This window comes from Zalophus californianus, chromosome 13, assembly GCF_009762305.2.
Source record: "Zalophus californianus isolate mZalCal1 chromosome 13, mZalCal1.pri.v2, whole genome shotgun sequence".
NCBI classification, from domain to species: Eukaryota; Metazoa; Chordata; class Mammalia; order Carnivora; family Otariidae; genus Zalophus; species Zalophus californianus.
In genome coordinates, this window is record NC_045607.1 from 48,533,481 (window position 1) to 48,559,779 (window position 26,299).

Genomic DNA, 26,299 nt, shown 5'->3' on the forward strand with positions numbered 1-26,299 from the left:
CTGGGATCGAATTCTGCATCAGCCTCCCCACTGAGCAGGCAGTCAGCTGCTTCCGCTCCTTCTGCCCCTCTCCCCCTTCTGCACTCTCAAGTAAATAAATACAATATTTTTAAAAAATAAATTTTAAAAAAGGGAGGCAAACCATAAGAGACTCTTAGCTATAGGAAACAAACAATTTGGGTTGCTTCCTTATCTTGGCTATTGTAAATAATGCTTCAATAAACAGGGGTGTCTGTATCTTTTTAAATTAGTGTTTTTGTTTTCTTGGGGTAAATATCTAGTAGTGGAATTACTGCGTCATATGGTAATTTGATTTTTGTGCTGCTAAAATCTTTTATCTGAAGGCTGCCCGCTGTCACTGATGCAAGCTTGGATCGTTTGGTAATTTTAATTGAGGTTAAGTATACTTCATTATGTAAATATAATTAAATCAAGAAACTGGGGCATTTTAAAGAAAGACTGACAGAATCAGTACAGCTATGTAAATGGCTTCTATAGATTGACTAAGGTTTGAATCATATCTAATTCCCTTAGCCAAGCAAAGATCCTCTTGACTCACTGCTGTGGTCATACATGCTGGTAGAGCTCATACACATGCATATCTGATCATGTGGCCCAGTTTTAGCAAATCTGGGATTTCTCTGCACTAGATGATTTTCCAGGATTAACAACCTGTGATTCTAAGTCACAGATTGTTCCATTCTTTCTCCTTGATCTGCCTTAAAAATAAAGATCTGCCTATTGAAAAATATAAAGCAATCCTCCCCTTTCCTTTATCACTAATATGCTCCCTCAGTCTCAAGTACATTTTCCTTTGACCATTGAGAACAAAGTAGAATGTTTTGTTAAAAAAAACAAAACAAAAAATGCCCACTGTACAGGGAAATTAAGAAGGCACATTATATTTAGGTTGGGAAAGAAAAACTTATTTTTTGAGGTCAGTAATTGGAGCTAAGCCATAAGTGTATGAATTCTCAATGATTTGCAAATGCTTACTGACTTGTAAAAAAATGTGTATGTTAAATTCTTTTCATTTTCCACTGGCTTATAAAGGTTAGGATTATATTCTCTTTCCCCTCCATCCACCCTCCAAAAAAAAAAAAAAAAAAAAAGCTACAATAGCTTCCCTGTTAGATGAGATCGAAATTTCTTGGCCTATCATTCAAAACCCTTTATAACCCAGCCCCCACCACGTTTTCGATTTTATCTATGTATTCCCTTTTCTGTACCTTCCCCCAACTCTAGCCTCCAGGGGTTCTCCTTACTTCCTAATACACCTGCATTTTCACACCTGCCTGTTTGCTTCGCGGGCTCACCTGACCTAGGATGTCCTTTTTCCTATTCAGTCTACTTGACAAACCCCTGATCCAGCTGAGGTGTTGCCTGTCTTAATAAATCTCTCTGCATCCTTTCCCCAGACAGGTATGTCCCTCACCTGTGCTCCCATTCAGAGCACTTCAAATGACAGCATTATTCACACCGTGTGCGAATTCTACCCCCACATTCTCCTACCACTCCTACTCTATGTAGCAAGGACCACACTTGCACTATATATATTACCTTGGCATCTGATACATAGTGGACATTCAATAAAAGCTTGCCAAAGTGAATAAAAACATGGGTGCATATATCGCAGGAGGAGAAATATCCTGATTAGATAAAATATTTTCTTTTCATTCATGATATATAATTTGGAGAATACAAAAAACACCAAGGAGGAAATGAAATTGACTTGTAACCCTACTCCCTGAGAGACCATGTTAACAGTTTAGCATACCTATTTCCAGTTAAAGCATACTTTGAAGAGGAACGCTGGTTTCTAAAATTAGAAAATTACCTACATGTTTAACAGATGATCCTAATTCTTGACTTTGCTGTTTCTTTGTTAGCTCACAGAGAGAATAATCATCCTCTTTGTGGTGATCACCAGTCAAGAGGAAGTCCAAGAGAAATATGTGGTGTGTGTTTTATTCATCTTTTGGAATCTATTGGATATGGTTAGGTAAGGAGGCAAAATAATCTCTTAAAGCCAAGTTGCTTTTCTACTAGTAATAGCTGCCTACATTTGGTTACCTTGCATGAGAAAAACATAACCCCTTTGCAAATTATTTTATCTTGATATGGAAATGTATTCTTAGTGCTTTCCATAATGGGCATATCGGAGGTAATGCAAACCTCCCGTGGTATTACAAGAGCAAATCGGTGCATTCAGTTTTCCAGCAGAAGACTTGGCATAGCACCAATTTGGGATAAACCTCACAGCTGCTTGCTAATGAAAGGCATTCCGTGAAATTGCTCTGGTACATGTTACTCTAACAAGCAAAGCAAGACTTCTATTATGTCATAGTTAGGATTTACCAAGTTGGTTTCTGTGAATTCCAGAGTACTTTAAATATAGGGCCTCATCACTCTGGGGAAGAACACACCTCCACATACATTTATTCTGTATTTTTTATTGAAGTATAATTAACTTACAGTGTTTTGTTAGTTTCAGGTATATGACATACTGATTGGACAGTTTTGTGTGTGTGGTTTTTTTTTAAGATTTTATTTATTTGACAGAGCAAGCACAAGCAGGGGGAGCAGCAGAGGGAGAGGGAGAAGCAGGCTCCTCACTGAGCAGGGAGCTCGATGTGGGGCTCGATCCTAGGACCCCGGGATCATGACCTGAGCCGAAGGCAGATGCTTAACCGACTGAGCCACACAGGCGCCCCTGATTGGACAGTTCTCTATACATTAATCAGTGCCAACCACGATAAGTGCGGTCACCATCTGTTACCATACAACAGTATTACAATATTTTTGATTATATTCCCTATGCTGTACTTTTCATTGCCATGGTACATTTTATATACAATTCCAGTGCGTCTCAATGACTTAAGTTATTTTGTGGAGTCCCTCAGAATCCTTGAACCTCAGATTAAGAACCTTTGCTCTAGATCATCTTCAGTTTCCTTCTATTTCTAAAACTTTGCAAAGAGAGGGGTCTAGTCTTATATCTACCAGCAGTGGGGTAAATAGTCGCCTTTGCTCAGAGGCTCATCTTGGGGAGGTGTCCTAACTGCTACTTTGGCTTTCACAAATGAGAACCACCCCTCCCACTTGGCAAGATCTGGATGTGGATAGGTAACAAAAGCACCCTAGCATTTTAGCTGAGGTTACGTAAATTACTCATTTATTATATTGTCAGTAACTTGGCTGAATTAAAGTATTTCTAAATAATGGGATGAGCCCTAGAGTGAGTTAGAATGAAATGTTTTGTTGAATGAAAAGGACTATCATTCTTTGTATATATAATTTAGGAAGTTATTCCTCATTTTTAACTGACAGTTTTGTAGACCTGGGGCGAATTTCATGGACTTTTGTAGCCCATGACTTTCTGTTCGTGAGACAAGGAGCCCCATCTGGGACTGGGACTTTCTGACATATTGTTCTCTGGTATGCCTGACTCTTCCAGTGTCAGTTCAGTCTCTGATAAGCTCAGGTAAACCCATTAGAGAACAAAATGATTTTAACATTGAGAGTAGTATCATGATGTCATGGAAGGGCTTTTTTTTTTTTTTAAAGATTTTCATTTATTTATTTGTCAGCACAAGCAGGGGGAGCAGTAGAGGGAGAGGGAGAAGCAGGCTCCTTACTGAGCAAGGAGCCCGATGTGGGACCCGATCCCAGGACCCCGGGATCATGACCTGAGCCGAAGGCAGACGCCTAATGACTGAGCCACCCAGGCGCCCCATGGAAGGGCTTTTTAACAGAGGAGATCTTAGGATGAATCCCACCTCCACTCCTTGCTATATAATCTTGGACATACCACTGAGCCTTCAAAGACAAAAGAATTGAGATAATTCATGTACTTTAATATTCACCCTTTATTTTTTAATTAAATAGAGCGAGAGTGGGGGTGGGGAGGGGCAGAGGGAAAGGGAGAGAATCTTAAGCAGGCTCCACGCTCAGTGTGGAGCCAGATAGAAGGCTCAGTCTCAGGATCCTGAGATCATGATCTGAGCTGAAATCAAGAGTCAGACACTTAACTGACTGAGACACTCAGACACCCAACATTCACCCATTTAAAATAGAAAATTTGTGGGTTTTAGTGTATTTAAAGATGGGTAACTATCATCACTAATTTGAGGACATTTTCACTGCACTCTATAAAGAAACCCCAAAGCTTTCAGCAGTAAAATCCCCATTTTCTCCTCTCAGCCCCTGGCAACCACTAAATACTGTCTCTATGAATTTGCCTATTCTGGACATTTCATATAAATGGAACCATCCAATATGTGGCCTTTTGTGACTGATTTTCTTCACTTAGCATAATGTTTTCAAGGTTTATCCATGTTATAACATGTATCAGTATTTCATTCCTTTTTATGGATGAATAATATTCCATTATAGCGATATACCACTTTTATCCATTCTTCAGTTGATGGACATACTTTTTGGTTATGAGGAATACTGCTATGAACATTCATGTACAAGCTTTTTTATGCACATAGGCTTTCGTTTCTCATAACTTAGAAGTGAAATTTCTGAGCACCTAGCTTTTTTGAAACTGTTTTTTTTCCTCTGTAAAGTTGGGGTGGAATTATCTTCCCTGCTTACCCTAAAATGACTTTTTTTTTTAAGGCAAGGACTAGAGGGACACCTGGGTGGCTCACTTGGTTAAGTATCTGCCTTTGGCTCTGGTCATGATCTCAGGCTCCTGGGATCGAGCCCCACATTGGGCTCCGTGCTCAGTGGGGAGTCTGCTTCTCCCTCTGCCTCTGCTCCTCCCCCCGCCACTTGTGCGCACACTCTCTCTCTCTCTCAAATAAATAAAATCTTAAATAAATAAATAAATGCAAGGACTAGAAATTTCCTCAGCCTGATAAAGGCATCTATAAAAAAATGCACATCCAGATGATTGTTCATGTTGAAAGACTGATGCTTTCTTCCTAAGATGAGGAATGAAAGAAGAATGTACACTCTTGCCACTTCTATTCAGCATTGTACTGGAAGTTCTCATCATGGCAGTTAGGCAAGAAAATGATGTAAAAGACAATCATATTAGAAAGGAAGGAGTAAAGTCTCTATTGGCAGGTTATATGATTTTGTAAATAAAATCATAAGGAATCCACTAAAAATACTAGAACTAGTAAACTGGTAAAGAAAGGTTGTAGAATACAGAACCAATATACAAAACTCATTTGTGTTCTATACAACTTGCAATGACCTATCCTAAAATAAAATTAAGGAAAAATTTCATTTATAATAGCATCAAAAAATAAAGTACTTTGGAATAAATGTAACAAAAGATGTGCAGAACTTACACATTGAAAACTTTAAAATACTGTTGGGAGAAATTTACAAATATCTAAATAAAGAGATAGCCAGTGTTTATGGGTTGAAAACTTAATATTGTTAAGACTGCAACACTCTCCAAATTGATCTGCATATTCAATGTGATCCTTATCAGAACCCCAGCTGGCTGTTCTGCGGAAATTGCGAAGCTGATCTTAAAATTCATAATGGAAATTCAAGGACCTTAGACTAGCCCAAGCAATCTTGAAGAAGAACATAGTTGGAAGACTCACACTTCTCAATTTCAAAACTCAGTACAAAGCAATAATAATGCAATACTGGCATAAAGATATATCATAGAATTGATAGTCCAGGGATAAATTCTCATATAGTCAGTTGATTTCTGACAGGGGTACCAAGACCATTAAATGGTGGGGGGGAAACAGTCTTTCAACAAATGGTGCTGGGACAACGAGATGTCCACTCGCGTTGGACCCTTACCTCACACCATACATAGAAGTTAAAATGGATCGAAAACCTAAATGTAAGAGCTAAAACTATAAAACTCTGAGAAGAACGCATGGGGTAAATCTTGGTGATTTTGGATTTGGCAGTGGATTCTTAGACACCAAAAACAGAAGCAACAAAAGAATAAAAGATACATTGGACTTCATCAGAAGTGGCTTTAAACATATAAGATGCTCATGTACTCTTGCAATAAAAAAGTAGATGCCAATTTTTCACTGAGATTGGTACAAATCAAGTTTGATAACATGCCATGTTTAGTGAAGGCTTGCACTGTTGGTATATGGTTTTTATATACACAGATAAGCAAATGCAAGAATATTTGAGAGGATATATAAGAAACTGGCATTGATCATTGCCTCTGTGGAATGGAATCGGGGTCCTAGAATAGAAGAAAGGTTTAGTTTTCTCCATGTTTTCAAGGTTTTGGATTTTGTTTTGCCATATTATGTACAGCCTATTCCAGTAGTTCTCAAAGTATAGTCCCTAGACTAGTGTGGCATTAGCATCTCCTGGAACTTGTTTATAATAGAAAAATCTCAGGCTGTACCTGAGACCCACAGAATGAGACCCTCTGGGTATATGGCCTAGCAATTTGTGCTTCAGCAAGACCTCTGGCTGATTCTGATGTGTGCTGAAGCTTGAGAACCACTGCCTAGTCAGAGAAACAAAAAGATGCAGACTGCTTCATCTATTACATCATGAAGGCAGCTTTAAAACCACCTCTGCACCCAAAACAAGCTTGAAAAGCCAGTTCTTTAACTGATCACACAGCATAGCACAACTACACAAGCAGAAGGATGCCAAATAAGGACTTGGAAGTCACACTTGTACTTTAAAAATTCATTCCCTAAATATCTACAAGTATGTCTGTCTTTAAAAATCTAGCGGCATGCTGCATAAAATGGGCTTAGCTTTTGAGTGAAATTGAAGCCACTAATCAGGGAAACTTGTAATTTGCTGAGGGCTAAGGGTTCCATTTTCTTTGTTTACCTTCGTAATTATCCATGATCTACCCCCTGAGACAAGCCAGACTGACACAGTTCCCTTCCCCATATGTATGTATCTATGTATTTATGTTCACCTCTTCTGCTTAAATGATAGGATATAAAGTTTGGAATTTAAACTTTCCAGTTGTATCTCTGTATTTAATTACAGTGTAAGGTATTTTCTTCCCTTGTTCTTTCCCAGACATCAGCAGGAAGTGATGTTTCTGAGCTCCTTGTTTTCTTTTAGGTACACTTACAGCATGTTATCAGTCATAGGAATATCCTATGCCATCTTGACCTGGCTCAGTCAGACACTGTGGATGCCGATTTATCCTCTGTGTGTTCTTGCTGAAGGTAAGACAGCAGTGACTTTGCATTATTGCTTACTGACAAAAGCAATCTAGTAATAATGAATGGTTCATTTAACTTTTTGATGATTAAATTACTATTTTTGCTACTGCTAGCTAACAGCTGAGTCAGTGGATCATTCCTGGCACACTTCCCTTGATGCAAAAAAGCAAAGCATTTAAGAAACAATGTTAGAGGGGGAGGCAGCTTTGCACAGTAGACAAAATATTGGATGAGGAATGAAGACATCTGAGTACAGGCCCTTAACTTCATTAACTCTGTGTGAGTTTTGAGCAAATCATTTAACCTCTCTCAGTTTAGTCATCCAAAAGGGGTTTAACATTTAGTTACTCAGTGATTTTTTTTTTTTTTAAGTAGGCTCACGCTGGGTGCAGCGTAAGGCTTGAACTCATGACCCTGAGATCAAGACCTGAGCTGAGATGATGTCAATCGGATGTTTAACCGATTGAACCACCCAGGCGCCCCAGTGATTATTTTTAGTGCATAGAAATTTGGTTCCCCCTGGCTGGACTATCTTTCCTACTTAACCATCTACCATGCATCACACTCTCTGCCAGTAACAGTTAACTCTACCTTTAGATCAGTCATCAGTTTCTCAGGGAAGCATTCCTCAACTTTCTCAACTAAGTCCATTCCCTGTCCCCCATTCCCTGCCACCACCACCCCCCCCCCCGCCCTAGTACAGCACCATGAATCTCTCTTTCATAAGACCTGTCTCAGATGTAATTAGACATTTGCGTGGTTCTTTGTCTTTGTTTTTTTTTTTAAAGATTTTATTTATTTGACAGACAGCGAGAGAGGGAACACAAGCGTGGGGGGGGGGGGAGTGCGAGAGGGAGAAGCAGGCTTCCTGCCGAGCAGGGAGCCCGATGCGGGGCTCGATCCCAGGACCCTGAGATCATGACCTGAGCCGAAGGCAGTCACTCAACCAACTGAGCCACCCAGGCACCCCTTGCGTGGTTCTTTGAATGATGTCTGTTTCTTGTCTAGCCTCTAAGCAATGTGGGGATATGGGGTTGTTGTTTCCTTGCTTCCCTTTTTCTCATGTACCCAATATACATGCTCAATAAACACTGAATAAATTACTGAATACAGTATGAAGTAAGCTAGCTACTTAGCCTAAATGTAAACCTAAAACTTAAATAATTCATAAGTTTGCAAAAAGCTTGAGGATATTAGGGGAGTATATGCTTCCTTCTGTAATGGATTTGGCAGACTGGTAAGGAACTTTCTGAAACAGATATTAAAATTTTTGAAAATGGAAGGCATAACAAAATTAAGAAAGCATATTAAGGTAACTAAGGGAAAACATACAAAAAGAAATTTAACATAAAATGATGATGACATTGGCAATAATCATAAAGTGTATATATTCTACCCATGTTTTGTATTTACCGATGACCAGAGAAAAGTTTATAGTAAATCATATTAGGTAGAACTTTAAAAATTTGTTTTGCTTTCAAAAGAATTACTGATTTTTAGGATAGACTATGCCAAGAGAATCTAGAGAATACTCCTGAAAACTAAAAGAAAAACTGGATTGCTCATTTCTTTGAGAATGCAGTTCTTCACTCACTGAAACATTAAGTACATTCCTTTGTTATATCATATGAAAAATACCGTAAAGACTATATTATAAAGGAATAAGGTAGAGATAGGAGTAATCTTTTCCTAAAAATAAAGGACGAATAACTGTATAGAAAACTCTTCCATTCTCATTATTTGATAATGTTAAGCCTTTCTGGGAAAGCCATGTTCCAATACGTTTGCTATAAAGCCCATTTCTTTTATTGAAATTAGATTCATAAACTTATTCTTGCAATTAAAAAGCAAAGTATATGCAGAAAGAGAGTCTGGAAGCATATGTGACAAAATGTCAATAATGATTCTGGGTAGCAGAATACAGGTAACTGTGGTTTTACCTCTACATGTTTCTTTATATTTCCAGTGCCCCAAAGTATAAAAATATGTAGTTAAGAAAACCTAGTTGACTTTTGATAACTCTAATATTTTTAAATAACTATAGTTTCCATCCAATCCTATAAAAGACAAAAGCAAGTTCTAGAGATAACCAAATCAACTGTACTGATTAAATTCTAGAGACTTAGGTGCAGCATCTGGAAATCTCAGACAGCAGGACAATTGCGGACCCCATGCGCCTGCCATTCATCCTGCTCAGGCTGGCCCTACCAGCTTTGGTTGCCCAGCATTGCTTCTGTCTCGAATTTTTTTTAATTTACAAATAATTTGAGACTCATAAGAAGTTACAAAAACAGTGCATTGTTCCCGTATACCCTTCACCCAGCTTATCCTAACAACATCTTATATAACCATAGTACATTATCATTTCATAAAATATGATAAAAATCTATATGTGAGATATAACTTCATAGAACCTTCTCTTTATTTTTATTGAAGTGTAATTGACATTCAATGTTATATTAGTTTCAGGTGTACAACATATTGATTCAGCAGTTCCATACATTACTCATTTTTTGCCACAATAAGTGTAGTCACCATCTATCATGTACAACATTTTTAGAGTAGAATTGACTATATTCCCTGTGCTGTACTTTTCATCTCCATGACTTACTCCTTTTATAACTGGAAGTTTATATCTCTTAATCCCCTTTATTTAGCCCGTCCCCCAAATACCTCCCCATTGGCAACCACAAGTTTGTGCCCTGTATTTAAGAGTCTGTTTTTTATTTTTTATATTCCATGTATAAATGAAATCATATGGTATTTGTCTTCCTTTGTCTGACTTACTCCACTTGGCATAATACCCTCTAGGTCCATCCATATTCTTGCAAATGGCAAGATCTCTCTCTCTCCCTCTTTTTTTTTTTTAATGGTGAACATTCTACTGTGTGTGTGTGTGTGTGTATCTTCTTTAACACGTTAATACATCTTTATCCATTCATCTATTGATGACACTTGGGTTGTTGCTTCCTTATCTTGGTTATTGTAAATCATGCTGCAGTAAACTTAGAGGGGTGCATGTATCTTTTCAAATTAGTGTTTTTGTTTTCTTTGGGTAAATACCCAGTAGTGGAATTACTGGATGGTACGGTATTTATTTTTTTTTAAGCTAACACTCTAATTATCCATTTTATTAAGGAATACTTTCCCAGAAAAATATAAGACAAAAATCTTAAGTATATTTTAAGCATTCACTCATGCAGTGCACTCGTGTCTATTCAACATGAGGGTCTCTGTACTTTTAAGACTGCTCAACCCAGGGGCACCTGGGTGGCTCAGTCGTTAAGCTCCTGTCTTCCCGCTCAGGTCTTGATCCCAGGGTCCTGGGATTGAGCCCCGCATCGGGCTCCCTGCTCCGCGGGAAGCCTGCTTCTCCCTCTCCCACTCCCCCTGCTCGTGTTCCCTCTCTCACTGTGTCTCTCTGTCAAATAAAGAAATAAAATCTTTAAAAAAAAAAAAAAAAAAAGACTGCTCAACCCATTCCCATTTAATATTTGAATGTGAAATTTCCTAGTAAGTATGAGTTCACTGGTATGGTATTTCTATTTTTAATTTTTTTGAGGAACTTCTGTACTGTTTCCACAGTGGCTGCACCTATTTACATTCCCACCAACAGTCTTACCAAGTTTCTTTTGCTTCCCATCCTTACCAGCATTTATTATTATTATTTTTTTTGATATTAGCTATTCTGACAGGTGTGAGGTGATACCTCTTTATGATTTTTATTTGCATTTCCGTGATGATTAGTGATGTTGAGCATCTTTTCATGTGTCTGTTTGCCATCTGTATGTCTTTGGAAAAATGTCTATTCAGGCCCTCTGCCCATTTTTTAATCAGATAGTTAACCAACTGTCTGGTATTGAGTTGTATAAGTTCTTTATATATTTTGGACATTAACCATTTGTCAGATATTTTGCTTTCAAATATCTTCTCCCATGAGGTTGCCTTTTACTTTGTTGATGGTTTCCTTTGCTAGCAAAAGCTTTTTATTTTGATGTAGTCCTAATAGTTAAGTTTGCTTTCATTTCCCTTGTCTGAGGAGACATATATATAAATATGTTGCTAAGGCTGATGTCCAAATTACTGCTTATGTTTCCTTGCAGGAGTTTTATGGTTTTGGGATTCACATTTAGGTCTCTGATCCATTCTGAGTTTATTTTTGTGTACGGTCGAAGAAAGGGGTCCAATTTCATTCTTTTGCATATAGCTGTCCCATTTTTTTCTGCACCATTTATTAAAAAGGCTGTCTTTTCCCCACTGTAAGTTCTTGCCTTTGTCATAAATTAATTGACTGTATAGGCATGGGTTTCTTTCTGGGTTCTCTATTCCATTCCACTGATCTATGTATCTATTTTTTATGTCAGTACCATACTGCTTGGATTACTGCAGCTTTGTCTCATATCTTGAAATCTGGAATTGTGTTACTTCTGGCTGTGTTCTTCTTTCTCAAGATTTCTTTGTCTATTCAAGGTATTTTGTGGTTCTGTACAAATTTTAGGATTATTTGTTCTGGTTCTATGAAAAATACTATTGGTATTTTTATAGGGATTGCATTGAATCTGTAGTTTGCTTTGGGTAGTATGGACATTTTAATGTTAGTCTTTCAATCCATGAGCATGGTATATCTTTCCATTTATGTCCTCTTCAGTTTCTTTCATCAATGTCTTACAGTTTTCAGAGTATACGTCTTTCATCTCGATTAAGATTCTTCCTAGGGTTTTTTTTTTTTTTTTTTTTTGGTGCAAGTGTAAATGGTTAGTAGCATATAGTAGAAATGAAACAGAATTCTCTGTTAATTTTGTGTCCTGCAAATTTACTGAATTCATTTATCAGTTCCAGTAGTTTTTTGGTGGAGTCTGTAGGATTTTCTGTATGTGGTGTAGCATGTCATCTGCAAATGTGCTAGCTTAACTTCTTCCTTGCCAATTTGGAAACCTCTTTTTTCTTGTCTGCTGCAGCTAGGACTTCCAGTACTCTGTTGAATAAAAATCGTGACAGTGGACATCCTTGTCTTGTTCCTGATCTTAGAGAAAAACCTTGATTTTTAGCATTGAGTATGATGTTAGTTGTTTTTCACATATGGCCTTTATTATATTAAACCCATTTCATTAAGAGTTTTTATCATGAATTGATGCTGTATTTTGTCAAATGCTTATCTGCATCTATTGAATGGTCCTATGGGTTTTATGTTTCACATTGACTGATACCACATTGACTGATTTGCAAATATTGGATCACCCTTGCATCCCTGGAATAAATATCACTTGTTCGTGGTGAATGATCTTTTTAATGTATTGTCGTATGCAGTTTGCTAATATTTTGTTAAGGATTTTTGCACTGTGTTCATCAGAGATCCTGGCTATAGGGTTTTTTGGGGTTTTTTTTGTTTTGTTTTCTCTTTTTTTTTCTCCCTCTTTTAACAGTGTCTTTGGTTTTGAAATCAGGGTAATGATGGCCTTGTAGAATGAATTTGGAAGTTCTCCTTCCTCTTCTATTTTTTTAGAATAATTGGAGACTAGGTATTAACACTTCTTTAAGTGTTTGGTAGAATTCACCTGTGAAGCTATATGGTCCCAGACTTTTGTTTGTTGGGAGTTTTTGATTACAGATTCTATTTCATTACTAGTAATTGGTATGTTCAAATTTTCTGTTTCTTCCTGAATCACTTTTGGGAGATTGTATATTTCTCAGAATTGATCTGTTTCTTCTAGGTTGTCCAATTTGTTGGCATATAATTTTTCATCATATTCTCTTACAATCCTTTGTATTTCTCTGCTATCAGTGGTTATTTCTTCATTTTTAATTTTATTTTAGTTCTCTTTTTTTCTGATGAGTCTGGCTAAAGGATTATCAATTTTGATATTTCAAAGGACCAGCTCTTGGTTTCATTGATCTCTTTTTTTGTTTTGTTTGTTTTTAGTTTTTCACTTATTTCTGCTATAGTCTTTATTGTTTCCTTCCTTCTGCTTTCTGCTAGCTTTGGGGTTTGTTCTTTTTCTAGCTCCTTTAGGTATAAGTTTAGGTTGTTTGAGAGTTTTCTTGTGTGTTGAGATAGGCCTGTATTGCTATAAACTTCCTTCTTAGAACTGCTTTTGCCACATCCCAAAGATTTTGGGCTGCATTCTTTCCATTTTCATTTGTCTCTGTGTATTTTTTTTAATTTTCTCTTTGATTTCTTTGTTGACCCATTCATCATTTAATACCATGTTGTTTAGCCTTCATGTATTTGTATTCTTTCCAGAGTTGTTTTTATAATTGATTTCTAGGGGCGCCTGGGTGAGTCAGTCAGTTAAGCGTCTGCCTTCAGCTCAGGTCACAATCCCAGGGTCCTGGGATTGAGCCCCGCATAGGGCTCCCTGCTCAGTGGGGAGCATGCTTCTCCCTCTCCCTCTGCTGCTCCCCCTGCTTGTGCTTGCTCTCTCTGTCAAATAAATAAATATCTAAAAAAAAGTTATAATTGATTTCTAGTTTCATACTGTTAAAAAAAAAAAAAAACGCTTCATAGGACTTTTTTAAAAATTTTTGAGACTTGTGTTGTGGCCTAACATTTGATGTATCCTGGAGAATGTTCTGTATGCACTTGAAAAGAAGGCATATTCTGTTTTTTAATGGAATGTTCTGTATATATCTGTTAGGGCCACCTGGTCTAATTATGCCACTGTCTTCTGGCCTGCAAAATTTCTGTTGAAAAAAATCAGCTGATAGCTGTAGGGGATTTCCTTCCCCGTGTGTAATGGTTTTCTCTTGCTGCCTAAAACATTCACTCTATATCACTGCTTTTTGCCATTTTAATTATTATGTGTCTTGGTGTAGATTTCCTTGGATTGTTAGGGGCTCTCTGTGATTCCTGAAATGTGTGATGTCTCTTTTCTTTCCTAGATTAGGGAAGTTTTCAGTTATTTCTTCAAGTAAGTTTTCTGCTCCCTTCTCTCTCTCTCTCTCTTCTGGGATCCCTATAATGTGAATGTTGTTACTCTTGACGATGTTGTTGAGTTCCCTTAACTGATCTCATTTTTTATTCTTTTTTGTTTTTGCTATTCAGCTTGATTACTTTACATTACCCTGTCTTCCAGATTGTTGATCTGTTCTGCATCCTCTGATCTGCTCTTGATTCCTTCCAGTGTATTTCATTTTTTGAATTCTTCAGCTGTAACTGTTTTTTTTTTTTTTTCTCTTTGTTGAAGTTCTCACTGAGCTCATCCACTCTTTTTTCACATCCAGTGAGTATCTTTATGACCATTACTTGGAACTCTTTATCAGGCACATCAGTTATTTGTTTCATTTAGCTCTTTTACTGTGATTTTGTTCTTTCATTTGGGCCATATTCCTCTGTCTCCTCATTTTGTCTAACTCTGTGTTTGTTTTTGTGTAGTAGGTGAGTCAGCTATGTCTCCTGGTCTTGAAAGTTGGTGGCCTTATGTTGAAGAGGTCCTGTGGAGTCCTGTAGCACAATTTCCCCTTGGTCTTCAAAATCAGGCACTTTAGGAAATGTCCGCTGTGTGGGCTAAATGTGCCCTACTGTTGTGGCTGAGCTATGGTTGCTTTCAGTTCAGCCAGCTGCCATGACCCACTTTGCCTGCTGTGGGCACACTGGGCAGCGTTTGGTCCCTACACTACTGAGAGGGCTGTTTGAGGCCTCTGTGACTAGTCGGTGGGAAGACAAGCAGTCAGCCTAGGTGTCTGCAATTAGCCTCTCTGCCACAACTTCTGTTGCACCAGAGTGCAGGGCTTACTCCCTGCATAGCCAGCTAAGATCCCGGGCTGCTGAAACTGTGGGTGTACTGGTGTGTGGGGCTTATTTCCTCCCTCCCCGAGGCAGGAGCCCATTTGCCTGCTGAAGGGGGCAGGTTGGATGGGTCAGGTCAGTGACATGGTGCTAGCAAGATAGACATAGGGTTAGCACTGGCTCCCATAAGTGTCTAGTCATGGGGAGGGGAAGAGAAATGGCACCTGTCAGCACTTTTTTTTTTAATTTTAAAGATTTTATTATTTGAGAGAGACACAGCGAGAGAGGGAACACAAGCCGGGGCAGAGGGAGAGGGAGAAGCAGGCTTCCCGCTGAGCAGGGAGCCTGATGTAGGACTCGGTCCCAGGACCCCAGGATCATGACCTGAGCCAAAGGCAGACACTTAATGACTGAGCCACCAGGTGCCCCATCAGCACTTTTGTTCCCAGAGAAATCTGAAGGTCCTGCCCTTCCAGCACACAATCTAAGACTAGTCAGTAAATTTCCGTGACACATACCCCAGGCACTTTTCAAACTGCTGCTTCTGCACTGTGTCTCTGCCAAGTTAGTTATTATGCTGGGTTCATAAGTGTGGGGACTCAGTTTCCTATTGCCCTCTGACTCTCCTGGCATTAAGCCTACTGATTTTTAACCTTCCTGGAGTTAAGCCCCACTGATTTTTTTTTTTTTAATTGAAGTATAGGTGAGACACAATGGTACAATAGTTTCAGGTATACAACATAGTAATTCAACAACTCTTCTTATGCTATGCTCACCACAAGTGTAGCTACCGTCTCTTACCATACAAAACTATTACAGTGCTATTGATTATATTATCCTGTACCTTTTAGCCCTGTGACTCATTGATTCCATAATGAAACTTTTATCTCCCACTCCCCTTTACCCATTTTGCCCAAGCCCCCCACCCCATCCTCTGTAGCAACCATCAACTCTCTGTATTTATGGGTCTGTGTCTGCTTTTTGTTCTTCTGTTTTTTAGATTCCTTATATAAGTGAAACCATATGTCATTTGTCTTTTTGTGTCTTATTTCACTTAGGGTAATACTCTGTAGGTCCCTCCATGTTCTTGCAAATGGTAAGATCTCCTTTTTTATGGCTAAGTAATATTCTGTTGTGTATATGTGTGTATACACACACCACACATCTTTATCCATTTAACTATTGATGGACACTTGGATTGCTTCCATATCTTGGCTATTGTAAATCATGCTGCAATAAACAGAGATGCATATATCTTCTTGAATTAATGTTTTTGTTTTCTTTGGGTAAATATCCAGTTTTGGAAATACTGGATCATATGGTATTTCTATATTTGATTTTTTTTTTAAAACCTCCTTACTGTTTTCCACAGTGACTGCACCCATTTACATTCCTACCAACAGTGCAAGCAAGAGGGTTTCGTTTTCTTCACATCCTTGCCATAACTTGTTACTTCTCTTTTTGATACTAGCCATCCTGACAAGTGTGAGGTAATATCTCATTGTGATTTTGATTTGCATTTCTGAGATGATTAGTGATGTTGAACATCTGTGTATCTTCTTCAGAGAAATGCATGTTCATGTCTTCTGCACATTTTCAAATTGTTTTTGGTGTTGTATAAATTCTTCATATATTTTGAATATTAATGCCTTATAATATAAATAATTTGCAAATATCTTCTCCCACTCAGGTTGCCTTTCTGTTTTGTTGGTTTCCTTTACTGTGCAAAATTTTATTTTGGTATAGTCCCAATAGTTTAATATTGCTTTTGTTTCCCTTTCCTGAGGAGACCTATCCATAAATCTGTTGCTGAGGGAAATATCCAAGACTGTACTGCCTGTTTTCCTCTAGGAGACTTACGGTTTCAGGTTTCACATCTAGCTCTTTAATCCATTGAGTTTATTTTTGTGTATAAGAAAGAAGTCCAATTTTTCTTTTGAATGTGGCTCTTCAGTTTTCCCAGCGTCATTTATTGAAGAGACTGCCTTTTCCCCATTGTATATTCTTGCCGCCTTTGTTATGACAAGATATATAGGCATGGGTTTATTTCTTGGCTGACTATCCTGTTTCATTAACCTATATGTTTTGTTTTGTTTTTTAAGTAGGCTCCATGCCCATTGTGGAGCCCGGTGCAGGGCTTGAACTCAGAACCCTGAGATCAAGACCTGAGTGGAGATCAAGATTTGGATGCTTAACCAGCTGAGCCACCCAGAGGCCCCCTATATGCCTAATTTTTTAAAAAGATTTATTTATTTTGGAGAGAGAGCAAGGGGATGGACAGTGGAAGAGGAAGAGTCTTAAGCAGACTCTGCACTGAGTGTGGAACCCAGTGTGGAGCTTGATCTCGTGACCCTGAGATCATGACTTGAGCCAAAACCAAGAGTCAGATGCTTAACCGACTGTGAAACCCAGGTGCCCCTTTATATGTCTGTGTTTGTGCCAGTAGTGTACTATTTTGATTATGCCGGCTTAGTCGTCTATCTTGGAATATGCAGTTTTGATATCTCTAGCTGTGTTCTCAAGATTGCTTTGGCTATTTGTGGTCTTCTGTAATTTTTTTCTTAAACCTTTTTTTTTTCTTTTAAGATTTTTATTTGACAGGGAGCACAAGCAGGGGGAAAAGCAGAGGGAGAGGGAGAAGCAGACTCCCCACTGAGCAGGGAGCCTGATGTGGGGCTGGGATCATGACCTGAGCTGCAGGCAGACGCTTAACCAACTGAGCCACCCAGGTGCCCCAGGTCTTTTGTGATTCTATACCAACTTTAGGATTATTTGTTCTAGGTCTATGAAAAATGCTTTTGGTATTTTGATAGGAATTGCATTGAATCTGTAGTTTGCTTTGGGTAGTATGGACTTTTTTTTTTTTTTTTTTAAGATTTTATTTATTTATTTGACAGAGACACAGCGAGAGAGGGAACACAAGCAGGGGAGTGGGGGAGGGAGAAGCAGGCTTTCCGCTGAGCGGGGAGCCCGATGCAGGGCTCGATCCCAGGACCCTGGGATCATGACCTGAGCTGAAGGCAGATGCTTAATGACTGAGCCACCCAGGCGCCCAGTATGGACATTTTAATGACAGTCTTCCAATCCATGAGCATGGTATATCTTTCCATTTGCATCATCTTCAGTTTCTTTCGTCAGTGTCTTATAGTTTTCAGAGTATAGGTCTTTCATCTCCTTGGTTGTTTATTTTTAGGTATTTTATTAATGGGATTGTTTTCTTAATTTCATAGAAATGCAACTGATTTCTATGTGTTAATTTTGTATCCTGCAACTTTACTGAATTTATTTCTAATAGTTTTTTTTTTTTTTTTGGTGACATCTTTAGGATTTTTATGTATAGTATCATGTCATGTGCAGTGAGTTTAACTTCTTCCTTGCCAGTTTGGAGGCTTCTTATTTCCTTGTCTGATTGATGGAACTAGAACTTCTAGTAACTATGTTGAATAAAGTGGGAGGAGTAGACATCTTTACTTATTCCTGATCTTAGAAGAAAAGCTCTCAGTTTTTAATCATTGAGTATGATGTTAGCTTTGGGCTTTTTTATATATAGCCTTTATTATGTTGAGTATTCCCTCTGAACCCACTTTGTTGAGTTTTTATCATGAATAGATACTGAATTTTGTCAAATGCTTTTTCTTCATCTGTTGATTTTTATATTTTGTTGATAATTGTGTAGCACATTGATTTGCAAATATTGAATCACCCTCGCATCCCCATAATCAGCCCCACTTAATTGTGGGAAATATTACTGAATGTGGTTTGCTAGTTTGTTGGTTTTCGCATGTAAGTTCATTATGGATGATAGCTTGTATTGGTGGTGGGGGTAGTGTCTTTGTCTGGTTTTGATACCGGGGTAATGCTGGCCTCACAGAATGTATTTGGAAGCTTCCCTTCCTCTTCTAGTTTTTTGGAAAAGATTGCCATGAATATGTATAAACTCTTAAATGTTTGTTAGAATTCACCTGCGAATCCATCTGGTCCTGGACTTTTGTGGGATTTTTTAAATTATCAGTTCAACTTTTTTACTAATAATTAGCATATTCAGATTTTTTATTTTTTCCTGATTCAATTTTGGAAAGTTACATGTTTCTAGGAATTTATTCTGAGTTGTCCAATTTGTTGGCATATAAATTTTTATAAGTCTTATAATCTTTTGTATATATGTAGATCAGTTATTATTTCTGCTGTTTTGTTTCTGATTTTATTTTGGTCCGGTCCTTTTTTCTTGATGAGCTTGGCTAATGGTTTATTAATTTTATCTTTTCAAAGGACCAGCTCTTGGTTTCATTGATCTTTTCTATTGCTTTTAGTCTCAATTTATTTCTGCTTTGATCTTTATAATTTCCTTCCCTCTGCTAACCTTGTATCCTGCTGATTTTTAAGGTTCCCGAAGATAAGCCCTGCTGGTTTTCAAAGCCAGATGTTATAGGGACTCATGGTCCCAGTGCCGGGAGTCTCTGGTGTGGGATGTGATCCCCCGGCTTCTCCATGCTTGTGGTGTCCCTCCGTTCTGTGGTTAGTCTTACCAGGGCACCAACCACAACTCCACCCCTCCTACCCTTTTCCATGCGACCTTCTCTCTACAGTGCACCCTGGAAGGTCTGTTCGGTCTGTAGGTTGTTTACAGAGTTGCATAGATATATAGCTGTTATCTTGGGGTGTCCGTGGGATGAGGTGAGCTCAGGATCTTCCTACGCCACCACCCAGAGTTTCTCAGCATTCTTTTAAGTTCTGATGTTCCAAGGCCAGTTAAGCTGAGGAAATGTTGAGTAAAACCAGTTTCCTTATTGCAGAGCTTTTTAGAATCTCTGCTGTAGTGATGTGTGTCTTGAAACTCCCAAGAAGAAACTCTATGCAGCATTCTTCACATTCATTTGTCTATTTGTGAGAAGGGGACAAGTAGTCGGGGGTACCATTTTAAAAAGCAGAGATTATTTCTCTGTAGGTATAACCAAGTATAAAATGGACAAAAGTTCAAGTCAAGTCAGTTCGAGCTGCTATAACGGCCTTGCCAGTTGAATCATTCGGGTTTCTAGATCAACCTGTAGCTTCAGCTAAGGGATTCAGCACCTGTCATAACTGTCATTATAAAATTCAGAATATCCCTGAACTCTGTAGACATGTATGCACATCCCTGTAGCAATATGAGTGGGAAGTTTCACAATTCCTTCTCTGTTCTTTAAACAGCATTTGCCATCTATCAGTCGCTGCCTTATTTTGAATCATTTGGCACTTACTCCGCAAAGCTGCCCTTTGACTTATCCATCTATTTCCCATATGTGCTGAAAATATATCTCATGATGCTCTTTATAGGTAAGTGGCTTTGCTGGTTTGTTTTTGCATTCTTCCTGTGCTTTCCAGTTTGTGCTGCTATCTACTTTAACAGAAAGGTCTGTGAACATGGGAGAAACAGAGGAGGAAGCCCAGAATGATGAACTAAACCTTGTTAGTAAAGCACCTAGAAGTTACAATGCTTTCTGCAGGACATCACAAATTCAAATATATCACTGTTTCACTGTACAAACAAGAACAGGTTTATGAGCAGGTAATGTACCTGCATCGTGTAGGAAACAGATACAGGGATCTAGAGAGAAAACCTGGATGTCAAAGTAAGCAGGCTGGGCCATTTGTATCTATTTTGTTTCCTGTTTGTTTGGTTTTATGTGCTAGCATTTCCCAGCAGACACGTGGGAGTAGGTGCTAAAAACACAAGAAAAAAATGTGTGGAACAAAAACTTAACAGTTAAGAAAGTTTAACTGGCAAAGGACTTCCGTGATTACATTTCACTTTCTGCAGCTCTGACCTTCACAAATTCCCAAAGGTAGTTGTTCTAGAACCAGTCATTATCAGACAAATAAGAACAATGCATAAGGGAGAAGACAGATGTGAAACTGCAGGGCTGATAGAGCTACCCTCAAGAAAGGGGAAAGTTAATTCCTTGCCTTAAACAAAACTTTACTTCCCTTTCTGGACCCTTGTTTAAGAGTTCCTTTTTTTTGAGTCTCCCTTGCAAGTGTCTTGTCCTTAGACTCCAGGTAGCACTCTGTATTTTAAAACCAGAGAAATGGTTAATCAACCTTACTTTTGCCACTTCCTTCTCCATGTTAGGTATGTATTATACCTACAGTCATCTTTACTCAGAAAGAAGAGACATCCTCAGAGTCTTTCCCTTTAAAAAGAAGAAAATGTGAAGCACTGCATTCCGATGTGACATAAGAAAAAAATAGGCTTGTGGACTCAGCTGCAACAAACAACGCAGGAAGCATTCTGGTGGGTGCTACTTGACACAACCCCATGACATAATCGTTCTCCTCAAGCTTGAGACAAATCACAGCAGTCTGTTAACCTCACATATTTTCAAAACGCATATCCTGCACAACTACTTTACCAAAGCTGTGGGTTTTATAGAAGTTAAGTTTATATTGTGTGAAGCCTGATTATTTTCCTATAAGGTGAATGAGAAATAGATTAACTGGAATGGATTCAATTAAATTGAGAAACCAAAGTTGTTAGCCAGAATTATATCTGTTTAACAGCATCTATTTCTTTTCACTTTGGAGTTTGTAAATAGTGACTCCGCAGGAGGGCAAAAATGTGAAATATGTTCTGCGGTTGTCTAGAATAACATTTTATAGGCAGTTGTCTCCATGGCCAGAGTTCACTCCCATCTTACACGTTGGACACGCTTAGAAAATTATACATTAATATTGGACTTTGATGCCTTAAAAGAGAAGCCTATGAAAACAGAATGGATCTTTAGTAAGTGTACAAATAATGCTCCATATTCCTTTTCTGGGGCAGGAGTTGAAATCAGACCATATACTTACCTTACAGGGAGACAAAAAGTAAAAAAAACTACAGTAAATTATTTTAAAGGAGGCAAGGCACTTAAGAACTAGTGATGTTTCAGATTATTACTGAATTATTATTGCTAATTACTATGTCACATATAAGTCATCACCTAGACTTTTGAAAACTCTTTGAAGATTAAACTATATGTGAATAATTGACTATTATTATTTCTGTATCTATTGGTATATATTCACTTTTCTTGAAAGAGTTCTAGAATCTGGGGCGCCTGGGTGGCTCAGTCAGTTAAGCATCTGCCTTCGGCTCAGGTCATGATCCCAGGGTCCTGGATCGAGTCCCCGCATCGGGCTCCCTGCTCAGCGGGAAGCCTGCTTCTCCCTCTCCCCCTGCTTGTGTTCCCTCTCTTGCTGTGTCTCCCTCTGTCAAATAAATAAAATCTTTAAAAAAAAAAATTCTAGAATCTTATTATCCAGTAACTATATAAAAAGGTCACTAAATATTTTATGACATAACAACCAGGTAGTAAAAATGTAGTTACCAAAAAAACTGGTTAACTAAATATTTAAAAAGAAACAATTGAGTATTAATAAAGATAATTGATACCTTTTTAAATTCAGTATCCTATTTGGAATTTTAAAATATTAAAATTACCCTTTTCAAAAGCTACATTTTGAGGCGCCTGGGTGGCTCAGTCAGTTAAGCATCTGATTCTTGATTTTGGCTCAGGTTGTGAGTTCAAGTTGCACGTTGGGCTCCATGCTCAGTGGGGAGTCTGCTGCTCTCCCCCTCTAAAAAAAAAAATAGGGTCGCCTGGGTGGCTCAGTTGGTTAAGCATCTGCCTTTGGTTCAGGTCATGATCTCAGGGGCCTGGGATTGAGCTCGGCATTGTGCTCCCTGCTCAGTAGGAAGTCTACTAGTCCCTCTCCCCCTCCTCTTTTCAAATAAAATCTTTTTTAAAAGCTACATTTTGTTTTTAAAGTTGCTTATTTTTACTTCTAAATTTAAAAAAATACTGAAAGCTTTAGTGTACAAAGAGAACAGAATCCCTTTGCAAACTTAAGTGACTCAGTCAAGCTTCCTCTCAATCAATCAACAGGCCTACTTAGATTGCTGAAGTATTATGTACATCTACAATCAATCACTAGAGAAACTATCTTAGTGGGTCATTGTAAGAAATTAAAATTATTAAATAATACTTTACCTTAAGAACCTGCCTACTTCTTAAAATAGACTAAAAAGCACAATTTATAGTTATGGATTGACAATTTCAGTTTTCTGCAACAAAGATCTGTGATTCCTTTGGTGACACAGTCACAACTTATTCTGGTTGGTGAAAGAAAATTTTATTAGAGATTAAGTGGAAATAAGGATGTCATTTCTCTTCCACAAGTTCATGTCCCCCAGGTTAAGAAACTTAGACAAGTAAACATCTCCCTAATTAATTAATTGGATATTACCCAGATTGCAAGGTTGATTTCTTTGGCTGATTTCTTTACATCCATCAAATCTCTATTTCATTTTGTTCAGTGTTGTCATAGGCTTAGTGTCTTAAATCTAATAAATGTGGATGACATAGGAAACTATTAGCTTAAAAGCATAACACATAACTTTTAAAATGATCTTTCTTGGGCACCTGGGTGGTTCAGTCAGTTAAGCATCCAACTCTTTTGAGGCTCAGGTCGTGATCTCAGGGTTGTGAGATGGAGCTCTGTACTGGGTGTGGAGGCTGCTTAAGATTCTCTCTCCCTCTCTATAAAACAAGCAAAACCATAAAAAACAAAAAACAACTTTCTTTGGAGTTTTCAATGCCAAGTTCCATTGCCTCAAGTTCCAAGTAACCCAAGCTAAGGTGTAATAATCAACATCAGCAGTGCCTCTGGGGCTAAAAAATAAATAAATTAAGAAGGGTAGGGTTGGGGGGTTAAAACTCTGAATGAAAACAACTTCGAAGAATTTATTTCATCACTCAGCAAAAGTCTGCCTAAAAAATACAAAATACAGACACTGTAATATCATCAAAGTCCCTGGGCTTTTACTTTATCAAAATAGTTGAATGAAAAGCAGTAACACTTCTGCCAAAAGTATACATTCGATATTAATGCATTTTTTTCCCTCCAGTATGCTTTTCAAGAATCACACGCTTATCCTGGTCTTGTTTTTGTTCAATAAACAGGTTAACGTTAGAATGAGTTCTTAGTTGGCGGCACGCACGTCTACATTCAAACACTTATGTTGTGGGGCGCCTGGCACACTGTAGGCGCAAAATTATAAAATTTTACCAGGCTTCCTGCAAACAAACACATTTGTTACTAAAGAATGTACCACATCTCACTGAAGTCCCTAAAAGAACCATTTTGTTTGTTTTAGGATACCTTATTCTGCCTACCTTGAGCAAGCTGTCGCCTATAAGACTTTGTATTTCTTTCAAAAGGTGATGTAGCTATAACATCAGTATCCAAAATGTTTCCACAGAGAATCTTACATTTATGTACAAAGAAAACAGTTACATTTTACTGTGCTAAAGTATCAAAGTGATTTAAAACTAAAATGCTATAAATGATTTCCCCTTTCCCTAACATCTTCCTCTCATTAGCTTATTTTTCCTTTGTAAACATGAGGTTTTTCCTTGTTCAGATAATTTTTACTTTCTACTTCTGGGTCTAGTTGCTGTGTTACCTTTGATATGGCACCTTTTCAAAGTATATTCCAGGGAACACAGTCCTAGAACAGGCTGCTACCTAGGACCCAGATTCGTGGGTTCCACTGGGACCCAGGAACCTGCATGTTGTCAGGCTCCTCAAATGCCCCTCTTGCACACTACAGTTTGAGTCTAAAGTATTTCAGCTTTGGACAGAAAACTGTTAATAAGAACTTATATAAAAGCCACCATACAACTGGTGAGAACATGCCTAAATTCACCAAATAAACGTAGGTGTCCACTGTGTACTTACTTTGTGGTATTCAGCTGAGCCGCGGCACGGGGTCCTGTGAGCGAGAACGTGGACTGGATGGAAGTAAGAGCAGTGGGTTTGATGTGAAATCCAGCTCCAGTGTTTACTAAGCGAATGACCCCGAGTTCCTTTCCTTAACTGCCCAGCGTCAGCGTAAAGAACAAATGCAGTGTGGTAAACTAAACCTTTCTAAATGATAAACAGCTACACAGAAGTAGGAAATTTGTAACACATTTCCTGGATGCGTTAAAATTATCTGACGGTTTACTGATTTATATTTTCTGAATGTAAGTTCTGTGAAGGCAGGAATGTCATGCCTTGTTCACTTTGCGCACATGGTACACACTCAAAATTTTGCAGCTCTGACTTTATAGACTACTACCAGTACCTCCAGAAAAAGACCTCTTTTAGGAACTCTATCAGGTTAATTAGGTGATATCTCAGTTATATTTGATTATTCTCAAAGGGCACTTCATGTTTAGAAGACAGAAAAAGAAGGTGTTTTTTTTTTTTAAGTTCTATAAGGATCCTTTCTTGATGTGCTACTTGCTTTTAGAATGTTTTAAGAACAATTTGTTAAGTTTCCATTATCTTCCCAAGTCCCAACATACAGATCGTCAAGTGTTAAAGCTATTTTCAGTGAAACATATAAAAGTGATAACATTTCTATTACCATTTAGAATTTATAAAGCATATTTTTATATTCTTTTATTCTCAACTACTTTATGAGGTAAGTTGTTCCTTGTATTCAAGAAATAAAACCAAAGTCAGGGAGTCATCCCTGTCATTTTTACTTAGTTTCATATCCAATAATTTAGCTAGAAATTATTTCACAAGTTCCTTATGTTTGACAAGAATCAGACTATCTTTCTACGTGGCAATTTTAAAGAATTCCATACTGTTTATGAAGATTAACACATTCCATGCACAGCCACAACTTCGTAATTACTATATATAACATACATTTTTAAAAAAATGAGACTGAGAGTTTAGGATCAGAATAAAGAATTTCCTTCCAGAAAATATAAAAGCATATTACCTCATCCAGGACCAGAGCGATGATACATATTTATACATGAAGATGACGCCGTGAGGTGTCTTTCTGCGATGGTGGAATGGAGGATGTGCCTTGTTCCAGCCACATCATGTCCCCTGGTTCCAGCTGAAATGCCTGCACCTAGTAATAGGCTTATTGGGGCATCTCATACAGACTGGTTCACCAGAGGCCCAGCCTATAGCTGTGGCTTTAGTGAAGGCCCCATCCTCCTAAGCACAAGATCTGATTTCCCTTCAAAAAACAGTAATTTATGAAAATGTTTACCAGAGGTTTAGAACTGCTTATTTTCAAAGTTACTAAGTTATTTCAAGATAGTGGTTGAGTCCCTAACAAAGTCTTACTCCTTTTATAATTATAATATCACCATCTTTGGTTAAAATCAAAATGATGTTAAGAACTTCTGACAATTAACTTCAAAAAAGGTTAACAGCCTAGTAGTTACCATGGAGTCATTACATGACAAAACACAAAGATAATTTTAGGGCCTTGCATGGATCCCAGCGTGTTCCAAATGCACACTTTTCAAATCAAGAGTCAGAGTGTTCTGAGATGCATAATTAAGGCTTTAACCCCACACATTCGTTAGTATATCCCAGCATGCTCTTTGTC

The 26,299-nt window shown here is 38.0% G+C and overlaps 1 protein-coding gene across 4 annotated transcripts in view; it reads left to right on the forward strand.

Annotated features, from left to right (window-relative positions):
* HACD4 (3-hydroxyacyl-CoA dehydratase 4) overlaps positions 1–22,178 on the forward strand; it is a 47,376-nt gene extending 25,198 nt beyond the window's left edge. For 2 of the 4 annotated variants that reach the window (XM_027615372.2, XM_027615373.2), the window contains 4 exons: positions 1,890–2,002; positions 7,042–7,148; positions 20,059–20,184; positions 20,981–22,176. In XM_027615372.2, the coding sequence (XP_027471173.1) occupies positions 1,890–2,002; positions 7,042–7,148; positions 20,059–20,184; positions 20,981–21,063 (429 nt within the window). In that variant the 3' untranslated portion in view covers positions 21,064–22,176. Of the gene's footprint in view, positions 1–1,889; positions 2,003–7,041; positions 7,149–20,058; positions 20,185–20,980 lie in introns of all 4 variants that reach the window. The other 2 variants (XM_027615371.2, XM_027615374.2) reach the window with 2 other exon arrangements.
* The last annotated feature ends 4,121 nt before the right edge of the window (positions 22,179–26,299 follow it).